Source organism: Alexandromys fortis, unplaced genomic scaffold, assembly GCF_014885135.2.
Source record: "Alexandromys fortis isolate MF-2015 unplaced genomic scaffold, M_Fortis_MF-2015_v1.1 scaffold_77, whole genome shotgun sequence".
NCBI lineage: Eukaryota > Metazoa > Chordata > Mammalia > Rodentia > Cricetidae > Alexandromys > Alexandromys fortis.
The window spans coordinates 2,539,040-2,555,638 of NW_026067967.1; the positions used below are offsets into that span (position 1 = coordinate 2,539,040).

Sequence of the window (16,599 nt, forward strand, 5' to 3'; positions counted from 1 at the left end):
AACTCCCTTCGGGAAGTTGGCCTCACTGTGGTGTCTTATCACACACAAAAACGCAGCTAGGAGAGCCGACGTGCTTTCCTCCTTGTACTGTGATGAAAGCTGCATTCTCAGGTACAGGAGGCCAGAGCAGCCAAAAGTCTAGACCGAGGAATATGATTCCCATTTCAGTTTGGAATAATGACAGCAGCAAGCGAATGGACCGTGCTGCTAATTACTTGACTCTTCCACCTGCTAATTTAATACCCTGGGCATGTTAATTTTCTTATTTTCCATCCATAAAATGGACTGAATGTAATTTTTATGCAGCAGAGTCCAAAAATATTTCAACAATAGAATAGAGGTGGTTATAGTGCACACACATGCAGAAACACATTCAGACTAATGTCAGGAAAGAGCTAAGTCGCATTCCTAAAATACCAAAGTACCCAGAGAGAAATCAAAACTTACTATTTTAAGGACTCTAACTTAAAATACAATTTCCCAGTTTATATGGAAACATTTTAATAATAGTGAAATCTGAAAATCAGTCATTATTAATGAGGCACACTGGCTAAAGACTATGATTTTTGCAACCACAGAAAACCTTTGACAGTACAAAGCTTTTAATCTCTCTGATGAGCTCTGACTACTGGATATTACTCACTATGCTGAATAATACAAGCATCTTAGCATACATAATCTTAACTCGCCCTCCTGGAGGCATCAGATCAGAAAGGAAAGGGAACTTATAATAAGCAGTTGAGTTTCTAAGTGAGTCCAGATAGTAATAAGAATTCAAACATAATTCTTTTTGGATGTTTAAATAAAACAAACTTTACATTTTATTAAACCAGCAGATATAACCACTTAGATATAATTTTATTAGCAAAAAATGATGATATTGATAATAAAAAATGAAAGGAAAAAGGAGAATGCACCTCAAACCAGAATACCATAACATGTTTTGTGGAAGCTGCATTTTATTTGAAAATCCACCCATTTGCTAACATACATTTTAATATTGTAAACAAAAATAGAATCTGCAGAGACAATGCAACAAGTATGCTTAACTCATGTACAGAATTGCTTTCCTACAATGAACTGTCCTTCTTAAGGCCCCTCTCCACCCAAGCGTTAGGATGTATGTACAGAAAGCACCGATCAACAGTGCATTTTAATTCTTCATTAACTAAACTCTTGGCTAGACACTGAATTTAAAGATACTATCTCCCCTTATTTAAAAGGTACATGATCATAACATGGCACAAGCCAAATAAAAAGTTCAAGGATTTTTGTCCCCTCCCTTTCCCCATAACATCTCCTAAAGTTTACTGAAAAGAAGGAAAGTCTTGAAGTGAAAGCAATTCCTCACATTCATTTTGGAAAGGCCCTACTGTCCAATGGAATAGAATGACATGCCAAGCACGAAGCAGTATAGATCCTTCCCAATGCACTAATGCTGAATTTTAAATGTAGTGCTTTTCCTAGTCAGTGAACTGTTCCCTTGCAAAATCCTAGGCACAGAATTGACTATAAGGATTAATGCATTTATAATGCTTCCCTAAATCCCATAGAGACTGAGAATTCTTAAGAGATTCAGACCCATGGTTTTGCCTTAAAATATTTAGTGCTCTGTATGTCAGCTGAAAAGCATTCTGAATCAGATTCATTCTTGTGGACAAAAATCAAACATACTGTGAACGTCCATACTCATTTTTTTAAGGAGGTTTGATATAATATTAATGTTATGTAAAATTGATAATCATAAATAAATACAAATACTTAAGGAATGTCTACTGCAAACTGAATATAATTTTTTTTTAAAAAAAAGCTCACTTCAATTATGGTTTCTGTATTTGTGAGGACTGGAGGAAAGAAATATAATGCATAATTAAAAATTATGATTTTGATCCCCACTGAGTCCTGTTGAATTATGGTAAAGGACACAACTCTTTTCTCCAGGCAGCTTTTCCAAACACACACTCCACACTTTCCAAGTACGGGCTTTTCTTGGTTGGTTACTGATTATGGGTATTAATAGGAGTTGAAAGAACTGAAGTGTTAGTCACCAGAAAGACAGATCTTAGTCTTAAATCATGGCAATTCTTGGCTTTATAAACGATATTGACAAGGCTCTCCTAGAAACTAGTCCCATCCCTGCTGTGGGCCTTCATGGGTTACTGGAGCGCTCTAATGGAGGAAGAGTTTCAGAGACAGCAGTTTGGATTTTGCTGGAAGTAAGGAGTTGCCACCTCGAACTTGTGTTCATGGAATAATTCCATTCTCCTCCGTGTAGTTACATAAACTGTATCTGGAAAAAAAAAGCCATGGTCTAAGTTAATTCACTGTATTACAGGAAAAATCACAGATAAAAACACTTTCTGCCTTCACCATTCAACCAGCCTAAAAATGTTCTTAACATGCTCATCACAGACCCTGATGACACAGAAAGTCTCACCACCTTCCTGTGTCCCAGTACTCAATCCATGAACCATACTGTAGGGACTCCTAATTAACTATTTAAAAGCAGGAAGGAGTGGAGGCTAGGGGAGAAAACCAATGAACTATTTTTCCTTAAGTTAAAAATATTTATCCATAAGCACAAATGCCCTATGTAACTCATTTGGGAAAGCAAAATATAAAATACTTTTAAAATACATATAATTAGAGAATAAAAGGCAGTGTTGTTTGTACTGATTCAATTATTTACTAATATAACTAAGACCCTGAAGCATCTATAAAGAAACACGTTTCAGTCAGGAGTCACTATTCACCCATTCCTCTTCAACTGCCTATGCACAGCTAAGACTGAGGTAGATGTGCCAGCCAAATAAAACCATCAACTGCTAAAGACCTAGACAGGAAATGTGAACTGGGGCTAGAGCATCAGCAACAACAATTAACTGTCTTCTAGAAGATATAGGTGGGGGGATCATATACACAGATCCTTGTATTCAAAACCTAAGTATTCGTTTGCCCTTAAATAAAAAACAAGCTATAGCCGGGAGGCAGAAGCAGATGATCTCTGTGAGTTTGATGCCAGCGTGGTCTACAGAGTTCCAGGACAGTCAGCATTACACAGAGAGACTGTCTCAAAAAACCAAAACCAAAAAACCCAAACCAAACCCAAGGGGGAAAAAAAAATTGTATTTTTAGGTTACTATCAAGGAACACATAAAGTGAAACTCTCTGATGAAATTATACAAATGTATTTTTATCATTAGCCATAGCTGTTACACTGAAACTAAAGCTATTCCTCACCAAGACTTAATGCACTGTGTACAACTGGGGCATTCTCTACAATTCTCTTAGGATGGACTCAAACACATCTGTAAGGGTGATATGTGATTCCAGCCATCAGCTGTGAATAGTGGATGCTTCTTTGTTAAGATGTCCCTTGACCTCACACATCCAGTACGTCAAGCTATGTTCCAAAGGCAGTTTCTTTTGTCCTATCTCAAACTAGTTTTATTCTTCACTTAAAGAACAGAAGAGGAGGAGACAGTTGAGGCCCAGAGGGAATGCAGGCTCCTTTAAATAAACAAAGAAGAAGAAGGGTGCACTGTGTTCAGTGCTGGCAATCTTTGTTTCCACGCCCCCATCTCCCCCACACGCAGCAATACCTAAGTGACTTATAAGAAGTCCTCCAGAGAAAGCTCTGCAAAGGGGTCCTTTCCTGCAGCTCTGTGAGGACTGTGCCTGGAGGGGCTGGATGCTGCCGACAGCTGGGGGAAAGAAGACAGAGACAGGGGAGAAAAAGATCTCAGAATGACAGAACATGAGAGTAGAAAGTGTAATGAAGGAAGAGGTGGTTTTTGCTTTGTCACCTTTAATAAATTAAAGGCAGCCTTTGTAGAAAATGGGATTATTTAAAATGCTATTGCATGTCAAGTTAAAAGATATCCAATGGCATGTGTTTTCCAGAAAACAAATGTGCACCTCTGAAACATAAAATGAAAGTCTTTATCCATAAAAGCTGGTTATCAGTCAAGACTTCTAGTGTAGGGGGAGAAAGGGAGTGGGGAGTATAGGAGATAGGATGCATAATTGTGTTTAAAAAAATAGCCTTCCTATGTCCAGACATATGTCCACAGTGGTCCAAACTGACCTCAGTTCAGACTCCATGTTTCCAGATGCAATTATCATTTGCTGCCTTCTTCCCGCAGGTCTCTCTGTTCTTACACAAGGCTTACCTCCTGCTTTTCTATCTGGACACCCTGAAGCCGGTGTACACCCTGAGGGAACTAAGCCCAGACTCTCTGAATAGAGGGTCAGGAAGGTCTCTGCTTGTTTCCAGTCCAAGTTCATCTGATTTTCAGAATTTGCCCCATCTTTTAATTTGAAAATAAAGTTGACCACTGCACCAAGTATCTTTACTCCCAAAGAAAAGACAATTTTTCTGAGTAATTAAGAGGTTATTGTGTGTGTGTTTGTGCCCACCCATATGTGCACTCCCAAGAGTTTCACCAAGCTTATTTGTGAGTATTTAAAACCCAACAAAACTATTTTAGTTTGGAAGAAATTTCTGTTTCTCCTTTGCTACAGGATCACAGAGTCTGCATGCACAGGACCATTATGAGAAGAACTGGTTTTAGGGACATTAAGAATTAAAACTGATTAAGTAAAATAACTTCCATTCATATTTCCAACACTTAAATTATATAAAGAATTGTAAATCACACCAAAAAAACCTCTTTGCTGGTTTAAAAATTATTTCATCTCTTTTTAAGTTTTGCTTTTATGTTTGCTTCTTTGTTTTTGTCTTAAGGAAAAGCACCATAAAGAATGATTGGCCAATGAGTTTTAGGAAATAGTACCTCACCAGTATAAGCAATTTGACATTTAGGGCACTATAACCAGCTTACAAATTTGAAAATCATCTTTTGTTATTTTGATCATCAAGATTTTTCCAACCCATACACGACGTTAGAAATACACATTCAAAGGCAGAGAGAAGAGATGGTGGGAAGAATAATGGACTTGCCCGTGCTGCTACAGATGGGAGGACTGGGCAACAGGTTTGTCCCGACTAGAGCTCTCAATATCGGCCACTCCAACGGCAAAGTAAAGTGAACCCTAACCGGAAAGATGCCCCCATGAATGGATGCCTATCCAGAAGAAAATGATTTCAAATACCCATTAGTCACTGGGATGAAAGGGCAAACATTCATACTTACTTCCACTCTTAACTTCACCTAGATTTTCCTTTTCATTTCAAGTTAAAAACAACACACTCCACTGCACACTGAATCTAAATGCTAACTCTATGAGAGCCCCACACTAAAATGTCTCTTTACAACAGGTTTTCATGAAGGCAGCAGTTTGAAGACCTGATAGCACCAGGAGAAAATGTCCCTGAAGAATGTAAAAGAGACGCCACCATTCTCAACGTAAGCATGCTAGCAGGAATCAGAGTTTTACAGACAATGTTGAAAGAGTTCAGTTTACCTTGGGGAAAACACCCTCCAGGCTTTAAAAGTGTAAGACATGCACTGATAAGTCTTATGTATATACTTAGTAACATTAAATATTTGAGGCCACCAATGATTCAGTGTCTATTTCTACACACTAAGCTTCTTAGCACGCTCCCCCAGAAGCAGGCTAACCCACATCCTAGAGTGGTCTGGCTGCAACATCACTCCAGGGCCTTGGACATCCAAGTGGCCACAAGCGCCTACTCCTATCCCCATCACTAAAGAAAGCACAGATAAAGCCTTCACTGGCGGTAAAGTAGTCAGACACAGGGGGACAAGGAAGGACAAGAACAGGACATGCTGCCCACATTACTGCTCAGGAAAAGCAGAAAGAAGAAAAGGGATGGTGGGCAAGGACACTCCAGGGGGTTAAGACGCAGTAGGACTTTAAGTTTGAAGAAGTCGCCCATGATAGAGTGCTGACTCTTTTTTATTTATCATTCTTTGAGTAAATTAAATCTATTTTAAAGATGCCAAGGAAAACAAACTAGAATAAGAAGTTAATAAACTGGAGGAAAGGAATTATTAAAAACTCAACTTGTCAGAATTCACCACAAAATCCAATTTACAAGCTGGCATAAAATAATACCACTATGGAAATATATAACAAACAAAATTACAACAGAAAATGCCCTGGTGCATTTTTCCAAATAGCATTCTCTATCCTGGAGTCCCAGTGCTGAAGTTAGTACAGCCACAAGTCAATTCATATCCAAGTGCATCTATTTCATAACGAAAAGACATCTTACTGCTCCAACACAAGCATACTTAAGTCCTCTTTTCATTTATAAAAAAAAATTGAAGTATCGCAAAGAGCAGCATATAAAATAGAAATACTAAGATTTCCAAGTAAGTGATGATGATGACAACTGAGATCCCTCTACCGCTCTAACTAATCTTGAAAAATACATGGTGGTGAGATGGCTCAGTAGGTAAAACCATTGCTGCCGAGTCTGAGACCCATGTTTGTCCCCAGAATGCATATAAAGTGGAGAGAACCAATACCACAGGCTGTCTGTCCACAAGGTTATCCTCTGACCTCCATATACCTGACACCAGCACACACTCCATTCCTATGCACAAATACATACAATACATTTTAGTAAAAACATAAGCCAAAATGAAAAAACAATCTTAACAACTTGCTTTTACAGGCACTTGCTTCAGGGCTGGAGAGATGGCTCAGTGGTTAGGAGCATTGCCTGCTCTTCCAAAGGTCCTGAGTTCAATTCCCGGCAACCACACAGTAGCTCACAACCACCTGTAATGAGATCTGGTGCCCTCTTCTGGTGTGCCGGCATACACACAGACAGAATATTGTATACATAATAAATAAATATTTAAAAAAAAAACAAACACTTGCTTCAAAGTGGAGCTATTTGGCTTTCTTTCCTTTCTTGGTTATAGAATGCATAGTAGAGAAAGAGTAGTGAAATCATAAATCAACAAAAGACAAAGAAATATTTTAAAATATATTTCAAAGCCGGGCAATGGTGGCGCACGTCTTTAGTCCCAGCACTCGGGAGGCAGAGGCAGGCGGATCTCTGTGAGTTCGAGACCAGCCTGGTCTACAGAGCTAGTGCCAGGACAGGCTCCAAAGCCACAGAGAAACCCTGTCTCAAAAAACCAAATATATATATTTCAAAATATACTTTAAATATATACTTCAAGAAGCTGTTAGGATAAAAACGGCTGCTTCATCATGCTAATTTACTATCAAAGAAAAAACTGCAGGTTAGAATAACAATGTAACAGCAAGCTTGGAGAGCCAGGCTCCTAACAGACTTCTGAGAGGTTTGGGGGCTGAGGGGCTGGGCTGTAAACTCAGCTACTCACTCAGAGTCACACAAGGATCCTAATGTCCAGGCCAGTCTGGGACACACAGTGACAGAAAGAGAGCCTGGGTTCAACCTCCAGCACCACAGAAAGTTAATGAGAACAAAATATCTAAGAGATGAACAGCTTCATACCTAAAGTTCTTAGGGAAAATCTGGGCTCGGTGCCACTGACCTGTAATCAAAGGTAGAGGCAGGAAGATCAGAAGTTCAAAGGCCAAACATGGGTACAAAATGAACTCTAGGCCAGAGCAGGGCAGGCTACTGTGAGACACCCCTTCTCGAAAACAAACAAAAGCAAAAATAGATAGATATAACTAAGAAAACAACTTCCTCCCAGCTTTCCATTGAATTCTCCAGTCACTACAAAGACTGCATAGTGTCAATGAGATAGACCCACTCTGACTTTGCTATAAAACAAAGACAAGAACTTAAAAGAAAACTGGGTGTAGTTTCTTGGCTTTAAATGACTCACCAGAGATTTATAGAAAGATTAACTGAACTGAATTCTGGCTCATTCATAAAATGGGGTTCGGAATACCTAACCCCAATAACACTTTGCACAGATGTTTATGGTTATCATAAAGGTGTATACTGCCTGACATACATCAGTAATTCAAACATTGCTAGCACCTACATCAAACATTCACCTGCACTGATGCAAGGCTCCCATCAAGAGCCCTGTATCTGTATAGCTCTGGGCGCTCTGCTAAGTCTGCAGCACTTCTCTCGCTCAGAGAAGCTCACGCTATGACTCTTCATTAACTCACCTTTAGCTTCCTCAGAGAGGCAACATTATTTTAGCTCTCTTGTTTAGTGATTAGCAGTGACTTATATATTATGACCATTCTAAAATGTATTAAAATGTTGTCACTCTGTATAAGATGACCTCCAAATTCAGATAAAAGGAAATTAGAATTCTAATTTTAAAATTCACCAACTCAAATTTTTAATTTTAACATCTAATATGTTTACTAATATAGAAATATATTGATCCAACCTATAGAATTATGAAGGGTATGTGCTTGTTACTATTTGGATGTATGATACCTCTCTCACATATCACACACACACACCAAACAAATACAGAAAACAAACAAACAAAAAACCCCATGGGAATGTGAAGGGCAGAGACCATTAACATACCTAAGTCAAACCCATTCCTATAATAATAAACCCACTGTCGTATAACATCATTCGTCTAGCTCATAAAGTTGAAGCCTCCAAAACCTCTTAAAGAGTTCCACACTGTGATAATAACTACATCCATTCCCTCTGTCTCCTCATCCCTCCCTTCCTTTCATAGTGCCAGAGATAAAACCCAGGCAGAGCTTGTAAGTGCTAGGGAAGTGTCCCACTGAGCTGTATCCTTATATAATATAGCAATGGGTTCATTATTGTAGGAATGGGTTTGCCTTACGCTGTGTGTTCACAATCTCTACCCCTCCACTATGTTGCCAAAAAGTTCTAGCTATAGCTGGCACCTTGACAACTCAAACAGATTTCTATTCGCTGTATGCACATTATTCAACCTGTGTGTTCTGCTCAGTAACATTAATAAAACACATTCCCTTACAGTTGATAAGAATATTTAGAGACGACAGTACTACTCCAGGATTCCAGAGATACCAGCCTTGAAGCTTAGTCTCAGTAACAGTAAATTGTTTCAGGGTATTCAGAGCACACAGCCAGATCACTAACGGCATATCCAATCCATCTGAGTGGGGATATAAATATACAGTGTTGCACGCCATTAGTTTTCTACTAAAGATAACCCCACTTCTTGGTTGTTTCAATGAGCAACAAGTAGCAGGGAAAGGTTTTCCTCTAGAGGAAGCCATATGAGGACAGCTTCATTTCAGACTCCAGCCTCCGAAAGTGCTGCTGTCCTGAGCCGTGAAGCCTGCCATACTTCATTACGGCTGCCCTTGGAAGCTAACAGACTAATGCACATCTTGCAGGCTCCGAGGCTGCTACTTTTTCAGTTCTTAAATTTAAAATTCTATTTATGTCATCTCAAATCTATCAAGATACTTAACTTAGAGGAAGAACTTTAAACGAAAATACTGGAGCTGGAAGTGGTTCAATGGTTAAAAGCACTGGCTGCTCTCTTCCAGGACTAATATTTTATGACTAACTGGTATATAATAAGGGCTCTACAGAAGCAACTTTTCATTTATGGTACTAAATCTAATTCCCAAAACAATTTCTCTCATGGTCCTGCATAAGAGTAAAATGACAAAGATAAATGAACACAAAGTACTACTGGAAGTCCATATGGCTTTCTTCACAAAGATACAGCTGACCAAATCAGCTGAGAACCATTCAATATCCAAGATTAGTACATCAAGACACAAGTGAATGAATGAAAGAATGAATGATGCACAACGCCTAAAAGCAAAGTGTCATTGCTTCCTTTCAGACACTTAACTGATGTCAGACTTGTGTAGTAGACCATCTACTGCAAACGACAACAAGAACCCATAAACCATTTTACTCCTTTTTTTAGTCATATCCTCCCTTAAGCAAAACGAGCAGTACTCAAAAAAGCAGTCTTTATAAATAAAGTTATAAAACTTTAATAATATTGTTTTTAAAAGTTAAGTGCCCCTTCAATTTTGTGCCTAAACAAAGGTTGAGCCAACACAAGTTCCTCATAAAGAAGTGGTAAGAGAGCAAGCACAACAACCTTTGCCACCATCAAAAAGCTTCAACAACCTCTAAAACCATTATTATGCAAATACTCACTAAAGAGCTATTTCCTACCACAGCAACTACCACAGGTCTTCCTGCTTAAGTGACATAATACCTACACACAGCAAACAATTTACAAACTACTGGTCAGCTGTGAGCATTCTAATTTATATAAAACATCAGTAAAATGTATTTCAAGTACCAAAGGATATAATTAAAAGATTTAGGAACAAACATAGAGAAAAAAAATAAAACCATGAGGATTCAGCGTTTTCCACATAAACACCGGAAAAATGTAAATGTTAGCACAAAACAAAGATTGCCACACACCTCTTGAAGTACAGTGGTGATAACCTCTAAAAGGTACGGAATGATGAACATGAACCAAAGGAAGGGAGTGGAACTTGGCTGGGATGCAGCTCAGTAGCAGAGCTTATGTTCAGCATATGTGAGGACATGGATCAATGATTTTAATACCTAAAAGGGATTAAATATGAAATGGTCTCCTATCCATCACTGTCTATCAAATAGACTCGACACATCTTTATAACAATGTTGATCCTAATAAGTCTACTAATAAGTATGTGTATTAGAAAAGGAATACAAGCTAACTATCAAATACTCTGCTTTCAATAAGCTTCAAAATTACAGTTTACCAACCTTCTGACACTGGAAGCCATTTAGGAAATCAAAGAGTACATTAACAATTCTATGCAGTGAGCAGAGCCACACATAAGGATAAGCTACCCTTCACTTCATAAGGTACTTATCTCATAGCTTCGCAATAATAGAATCCAGACTGCTCTAATGTGTCCCCAACTCCTCCCCGAAAAGATAAAATTAAGAAGACACTTAGAGTAATCGTCAGGAACAGGGAGGGCATTAGAAGCATTTATAAATGCTTCTAAGTATCTCCTTTAAAGAGTCTAACTTAGCACAGCCTTGCCAGGGATTCTTCCCTACTTTTTTGGTTTGCTTTAGTGACAAAAAGTTACTTAGTGCAAAAAAAAAAAAAGTAACAGACAATTTTTCTGTAGGCTTTCTAAGAGTCTGCAAACATCCCAAGAGCAACACATACAGCAAATCCCAAGCCATCAACTATAGGCTGATATTCTGTGGCAATGGGTTTGAGGGTCTAAATGTCAAGAATCACAAAGAAACAAGCTTCCTCAGCTTTGGAAGCTTCATTCCAAGCATGAAGTTATAGGAAGTTCTCACCTACAATACTTGTAATTTACTCGCAACTTTCTTACAGTTAATCAATATTCTAAAAAGTTCTTGCATTAGGCAGCTATAAAGCAAGTAATATCCATGACAAAAGGGAAGGTCTGATTAGTGTTACAGAGCCCTTCCAAATCAACACACACAACAGTTATGCGCATCATTAATACCTGTGCTCCTGATACAGGGCCAAAGGGGTTTGGTGGTCTCATGACAGGCTGGCTGTATATTAAGGTTGGTTGTGTCATTACAGGCACACTTCCCATCTGAGGAGGCTGAAAAAATAGGATAATATTAAGTTAAGAAATGCTGGGTCACATATTCACTACTGTGGAAGAAGTAAACAAGAGGACTAGTTGGAATAAAAGATGAACGCTACCTCTCTGCTTTGACTGCATGCAAGGAAGACCGATATCTACAAATTTCTGAGCACTTTCATATAGCCTTAAAATATACCAAATAAAGCCTAACCTTTTCTATCCAATGGATTTGCCAAACTTAAGCTTTATTGTAATATAACAAAGAAATATTCTGACAGAAAAGACGAAACGAGAAGAGGAAGGGAGGAGATGGTTGAGGAAAAAGCTTCAAGTACCCAGATTTCTCTAGATCTATATACAGAGAAAACTGTAGGCTCTATATCTAAATATTAATATACTTCAGAGCATGCCGACTGCCTTTGCATATCAAATCAAGTTTTATGCCATATGCAAGTGATCATAAATAATGACTAACTTTCTGTGTGTGTGCATACGTGCAGGTGTGCGCACATGTTCATGTATGTATAGGTACAAGTACACACGTGGAGGCCAGAGGTTAACCTCATGTCACTAAGGGTAACAGAATATAGATTATGAGGATGGTAAATGATTCAAAGACTGGTTTTGTACCACAACAATCACTGTCAGTGCACACTAATCTACTGTATTAAGTGGTATCATTTCACTAATCATACCAAAATAGCTTAGAGTAAACACTAACATCTAAGTGAGTTTGCAATGAAAGGCAACATGCACAGCAAAGCTACAAGGTTGAAAATAAGTGGTCAATACTGGATACACTAATCAACAATACCTATTTTACAACAACCATTCTTAAAACATTCTTATGAATCGTTGTTAGGTTCTTGATCTAGTAGCATATACAGGGCACTTAAAAAACAACTAAGGTTGTAATAAACTACTATAAATAAACTAATGTTAGGGATAAATTACTCTATTGTCCAAAACTTTATTTAAAAACATACTTACAATCCCATATCCCATCATGCCTGTTGGTGTGGTAGCAGGATAGGCCATTACAGGGGGTGCCTGATATGGCAAAAGAGAAAGTAAATAAGGAAATGTTAGTTCCTGAATGTCACGAGTTTAAAGGATTGTCAGATTTCTATTTAAGACAAATTGCTAAGACAGCTATGATTATGTAACACTTGTGATTACTGGAACTTGTCAATTAATACTCAATGAGAAATAAAATCTCAAAATTAGCAGAAAAGTGGAACTATTAGGGAAAAAACCACTTAAACGTAGACTCAACAGTAGTCTAAGCTCACAGCATCCTTTCAAAGACCTTTCCACAGAGCACTTGCCTGCTCTGTTTGAGACCCTGGATTCTATCCCCAGCTTCATCAAGATAAGCAAACAAATGGAAAAGTCGCCAGGTATTTAAAAATATCCAGAATTTTAAGTCTATCATTCTTATAAAAATTGGGTTCCAGAACAGCTAGGGCTACATACCCTGTCTCAAAAAATAAAATAAACAAACAGTAACATTAAAATGTTTATCAAGAAAAAGATAATATGAATGGGTTTTTGGTGTATTTCTTTAGTACTGGAAGTAAAAAAATCATAAAGATTCCACATCAATTAGTATCTTGATGTTCAAAAAATTAGTTTCCAAGGATCTTGCTCATGGTTGTCAAAACCACAGGAAGATTTCAAAGTGCCTCTGAGTGACTCTCCCTAGAACCACAACTTTCATGTAGGTAGCTGTATGCTAGCTTTCCAATTTATCCTAAAACTTTCAATTACATAGAAGGAATTCAAGTTCTAAGTACGTATTAAATGAGATCTTCTTGTTCTACTTTAACTGATGATTTGTAAACATACAATCTAGAAACAAATTGTTTTAGATATGGCTGTCTTAACAATATTCCCTGCATACCTCTCTCATAAAAGACTAAAACTGAGCACAGGTGAAAGACCAATAACACGGTTAAAACATAAAATTATACAGCAATTTGAACATATGCATGAAGTTAAATGAAGCATAACTTTAAAAATAACACTAACAAGTGAAGTTTAGTATTTAGGTGAGCATGTAGGGTATATTGGTCTCTCCGCACTTCAAAACCAAAATCTATAAGAGCAGTAAGACAAACTGCCAAGTACAGCAGAAGCCTGTAAGATTACATGCAATTGTTATTTCAAACATTACACAATCAACATTTCCCTTCATTCAGAAGTCATCAAGTGCATGGTGGCAGCACAGACACACACAGACACCCAGCCATCTGGCAGCAAATGGCAGAATATTAAGCAAGAAAGAAAAATTGGTATTTCCCATGCCACCATCAGAATCAATTCTGCAACACACCCATGAAAAATCAGTAGATGCTAGGAAGAATTTCTGGCACACTGAAAATCTGATGTGAAAACAAGGACTAGCTGGAAGGTTATGAGAGTCTGCTGCAGCGGTGGTTAATAGCATGCCAATTTATTGCCAAAAAAAAAAGGGGGGGGGGGAAGAAGAAGAAGGGCTAGGTTTTGGTCACTTACGTATTGTGGAAAATGCATGCCATTCTGCTGTTCCCCAGGGAGAACAATTACATAATGCAATAACACTGGATTAGAGCAAGTACTTACACAACAAAATACACAGAGAGCATTTTAGTTTACATGTACAATCACTACCTAAAATTCCGGGTATCTATATATCTAAAAAGAACATCTATTATCAAACACTATCAAGGTTGACAAGGAAAACACATTTAGCTACCTCCCTATATAGACACAATGGTTCAGTACTTACAAATGTTATTAAAACATAAAATATATCAGTGATGCCTGAACAAAAAATTCAAGTGCATCCTCAAATAGGATGACGTCATTAATCTACCATCAGGGTGGGGGTTACCAATGAAAACAGCTTGCGGTATAACAAATATTTTAACAAAATAAGTGAATTTGCCTGAAATATTAAAAATTAAAAACCTTGACAGTGTTTAAAGAATTAATTAAAAGGTTAGAAATGTAAAGAAAAACCATAAGCAGCAGTTTACTCTTAGTGAATCACATCACAGGCCTCACATGTTAGCCATCAAAAAAAAAAAAAAAAAAACCAAACTATAAAATACACACAAATATCTTAAGAGATGACACACACTACAATATACGACACACTGCTATACTGTCAACTTACATACAAATGGCAGAGGGCTGGGTGTTTATTACATTCTGTAAGTCAATATTGGGTAAATGCTAGCCTAGCTTTCAGTATCTCATAAAGATTAATAATGACAACATTAAATACGCAAACAGTACTGTGCTTTGATATTAGCTGTTGTGCTCACAGCGCTGCACACACCCATCTGCAGCCATGAAGCCACTGAACTAACACTCCTACCAGTTCTAGTCACTGAGGCATGTTATAATGGAAAACGCTGGATTCACAATCAAGTTCAATTAAAATCAGCTTTAAGTGCTTTCCATTTGGAGATTTTAAAAAGCACAGACAACATTGTACTTCCAAGTGATATATGTACTCCAACTCTCTCTCGAGAGAACACTACACTCTTAGGATACACTTACTGTAAGTCATGTTCATATGCTTGTGTTTGTATGTAAAACCTAGACTATGAAGCAGACATGGTATTAGACACCTCTAACTCCAGCACTTGGAAAGCCGTGGAGAAGAATGGGGCATATGAAGCTGATCTGAACACTTAGTAAATTCAGAGACAGTCTGGGTTCTATAACAAAACTTTCCATACTCACACCTGCCTCCTTGAAAAACAACAAAATAAAATGAAGTTAAACTCAAATATTTTCATTTTATAAAGTCTAAAGCTATTAATGATTTAACCTAGCCTACAGTTTTAACACATAAGCAATCCAAGGTAAACAAGGCGATGTCCTACAAGGGACTTAATGACAAGAAAGCTGCTATATTAAGCACAATGGTTCTAACAGCAATTAGGGAGGCTATAAGATATAGCACCTAAGTAATCAAAACCCTGCCTTCATACCACTCAAAGAAAAACCGTATTTCAAATGTTTCAACAGAAAGGGAATGAATTTCTCAGGCAGAGGGAGAGGAGACGTGGTAGATTAAGATAAAACAGGCCAAACACAGGAAAATAGCCACAAGCTATTCTGGGCCTACTATGTCTTATAGTAATTAAAAACATCAATAGAGCCTCTTTTATACTAGGTGCTACATAACCAGCAAACACTGTTTTCTGTTAGCGAACTTTATAATATCCAAGTTCAATATTCACAGCACTTCCCAAGTTATTCATGCACATGTACAGAGGCATAAAATACTGAATTACACCACCGTTCATTCCCCAGTAATACGGAATAAACTAGATGTTCTGCTTCCAAGTGTTGGGATTATAGGCCATATACCAGTATGTCTGGCTTAGAATGAGGCTTTATATATGATGTGAAATTGGTTCAGTGTTCGTTCACTAATTCATTGATCAGGGTAAATTCAATCGAATATTAAATGGCTACAAATAATGACAATCAACTACATAAACTATATAAAACTAACAAAATCCAAGAAAACAATGTTTACCCACGGTGAGGTTCAAAGGATGTACGGACTTTAGACCCTAGACAATAAATAATAAATTTAGAGTGACAAAACAGTGTGTCCTGCCTGTAGCTTTGAGGCCACATGCTAAGAATGAATCCCATTACTTAAGAACTTTGTACTGCTGCTGTATGTTTTAGGAATTGTGCATATACTCTTGTCTATAACGTGTGAGAAAACACTAGCTCCTATCACAACCACACACTACTTATTAAAACAATGTCTAGCCTGGAATAATCTTTAAATACATGTTAGGTATTAAAATGTGCCCGACAAAGATAGTCAACCAGCCTTAAAGAAAAAAAAAATGAAGTAATAATCTTTCCATTTATGTCTATCAAATTAATTTTTGTTACACACTGTAGTTAAATATCCATGTATTAGGATCAGAAGCTTCTCCAACTCACCATTGTTGCAGCATTCCAAGCAGTTGTCGGTGCAACCTTTGGTTGCCAGTTAGATCCTCCTGTCAACTTCTTTTCACCTGGTTGACTCCAACTTACATCACTTTAAATAAACACAGACACACAATGTTTCTATATGGACACACTGAACATTAAAAGCACCAAACTGACATC

General features: G+C 37.7%; 1 protein-coding gene across 17 annotated transcripts in view; it reads right to left on the reverse strand.

The window, feature by feature from the left end:
- Window positions 1-839: 839 nt before the first annotated feature.
- Picalm (phosphatidylinositol binding clathrin assembly protein) overlaps window positions 840-16,599 on the reverse strand; it is a 76,823-nt gene continuing 61,063 nt past the window's right edge. For 6 of the 17 annotated variants that reach the window (XM_050154372.1, XM_050154370.1, XM_050154380.1 and 3 more), the window contains 5 exons: window positions 16,429-16,528; window positions 12,454-12,513; window positions 11,374-11,478; window positions 3,603-3,704; window positions 840-2,290 (listed from right to left, as the gene is read on the reverse strand). In XM_050154372.1, the coding sequence (XP_050010329.1) occupies window positions 3,612-3,704; window positions 11,374-11,478; window positions 12,454-12,513; window positions 16,429-16,528 (358 nt within the window). In that variant the 3' untranslated portion in view covers window positions 840-2,290; window positions 3,603-3,611. Of the gene's footprint in view, window positions 2,291-3,602; window positions 3,705-10,312; window positions 10,460-11,373; window positions 11,479-12,453; window positions 12,514-13,980; window positions 14,008-16,428; window positions 16,529-16,599 lie in introns of all 17 variants that reach the window. The other 11 variants (XM_050154369.1, XM_050154364.1, XM_050154376.1 and 8 more) reach the window with 4 other exon arrangements.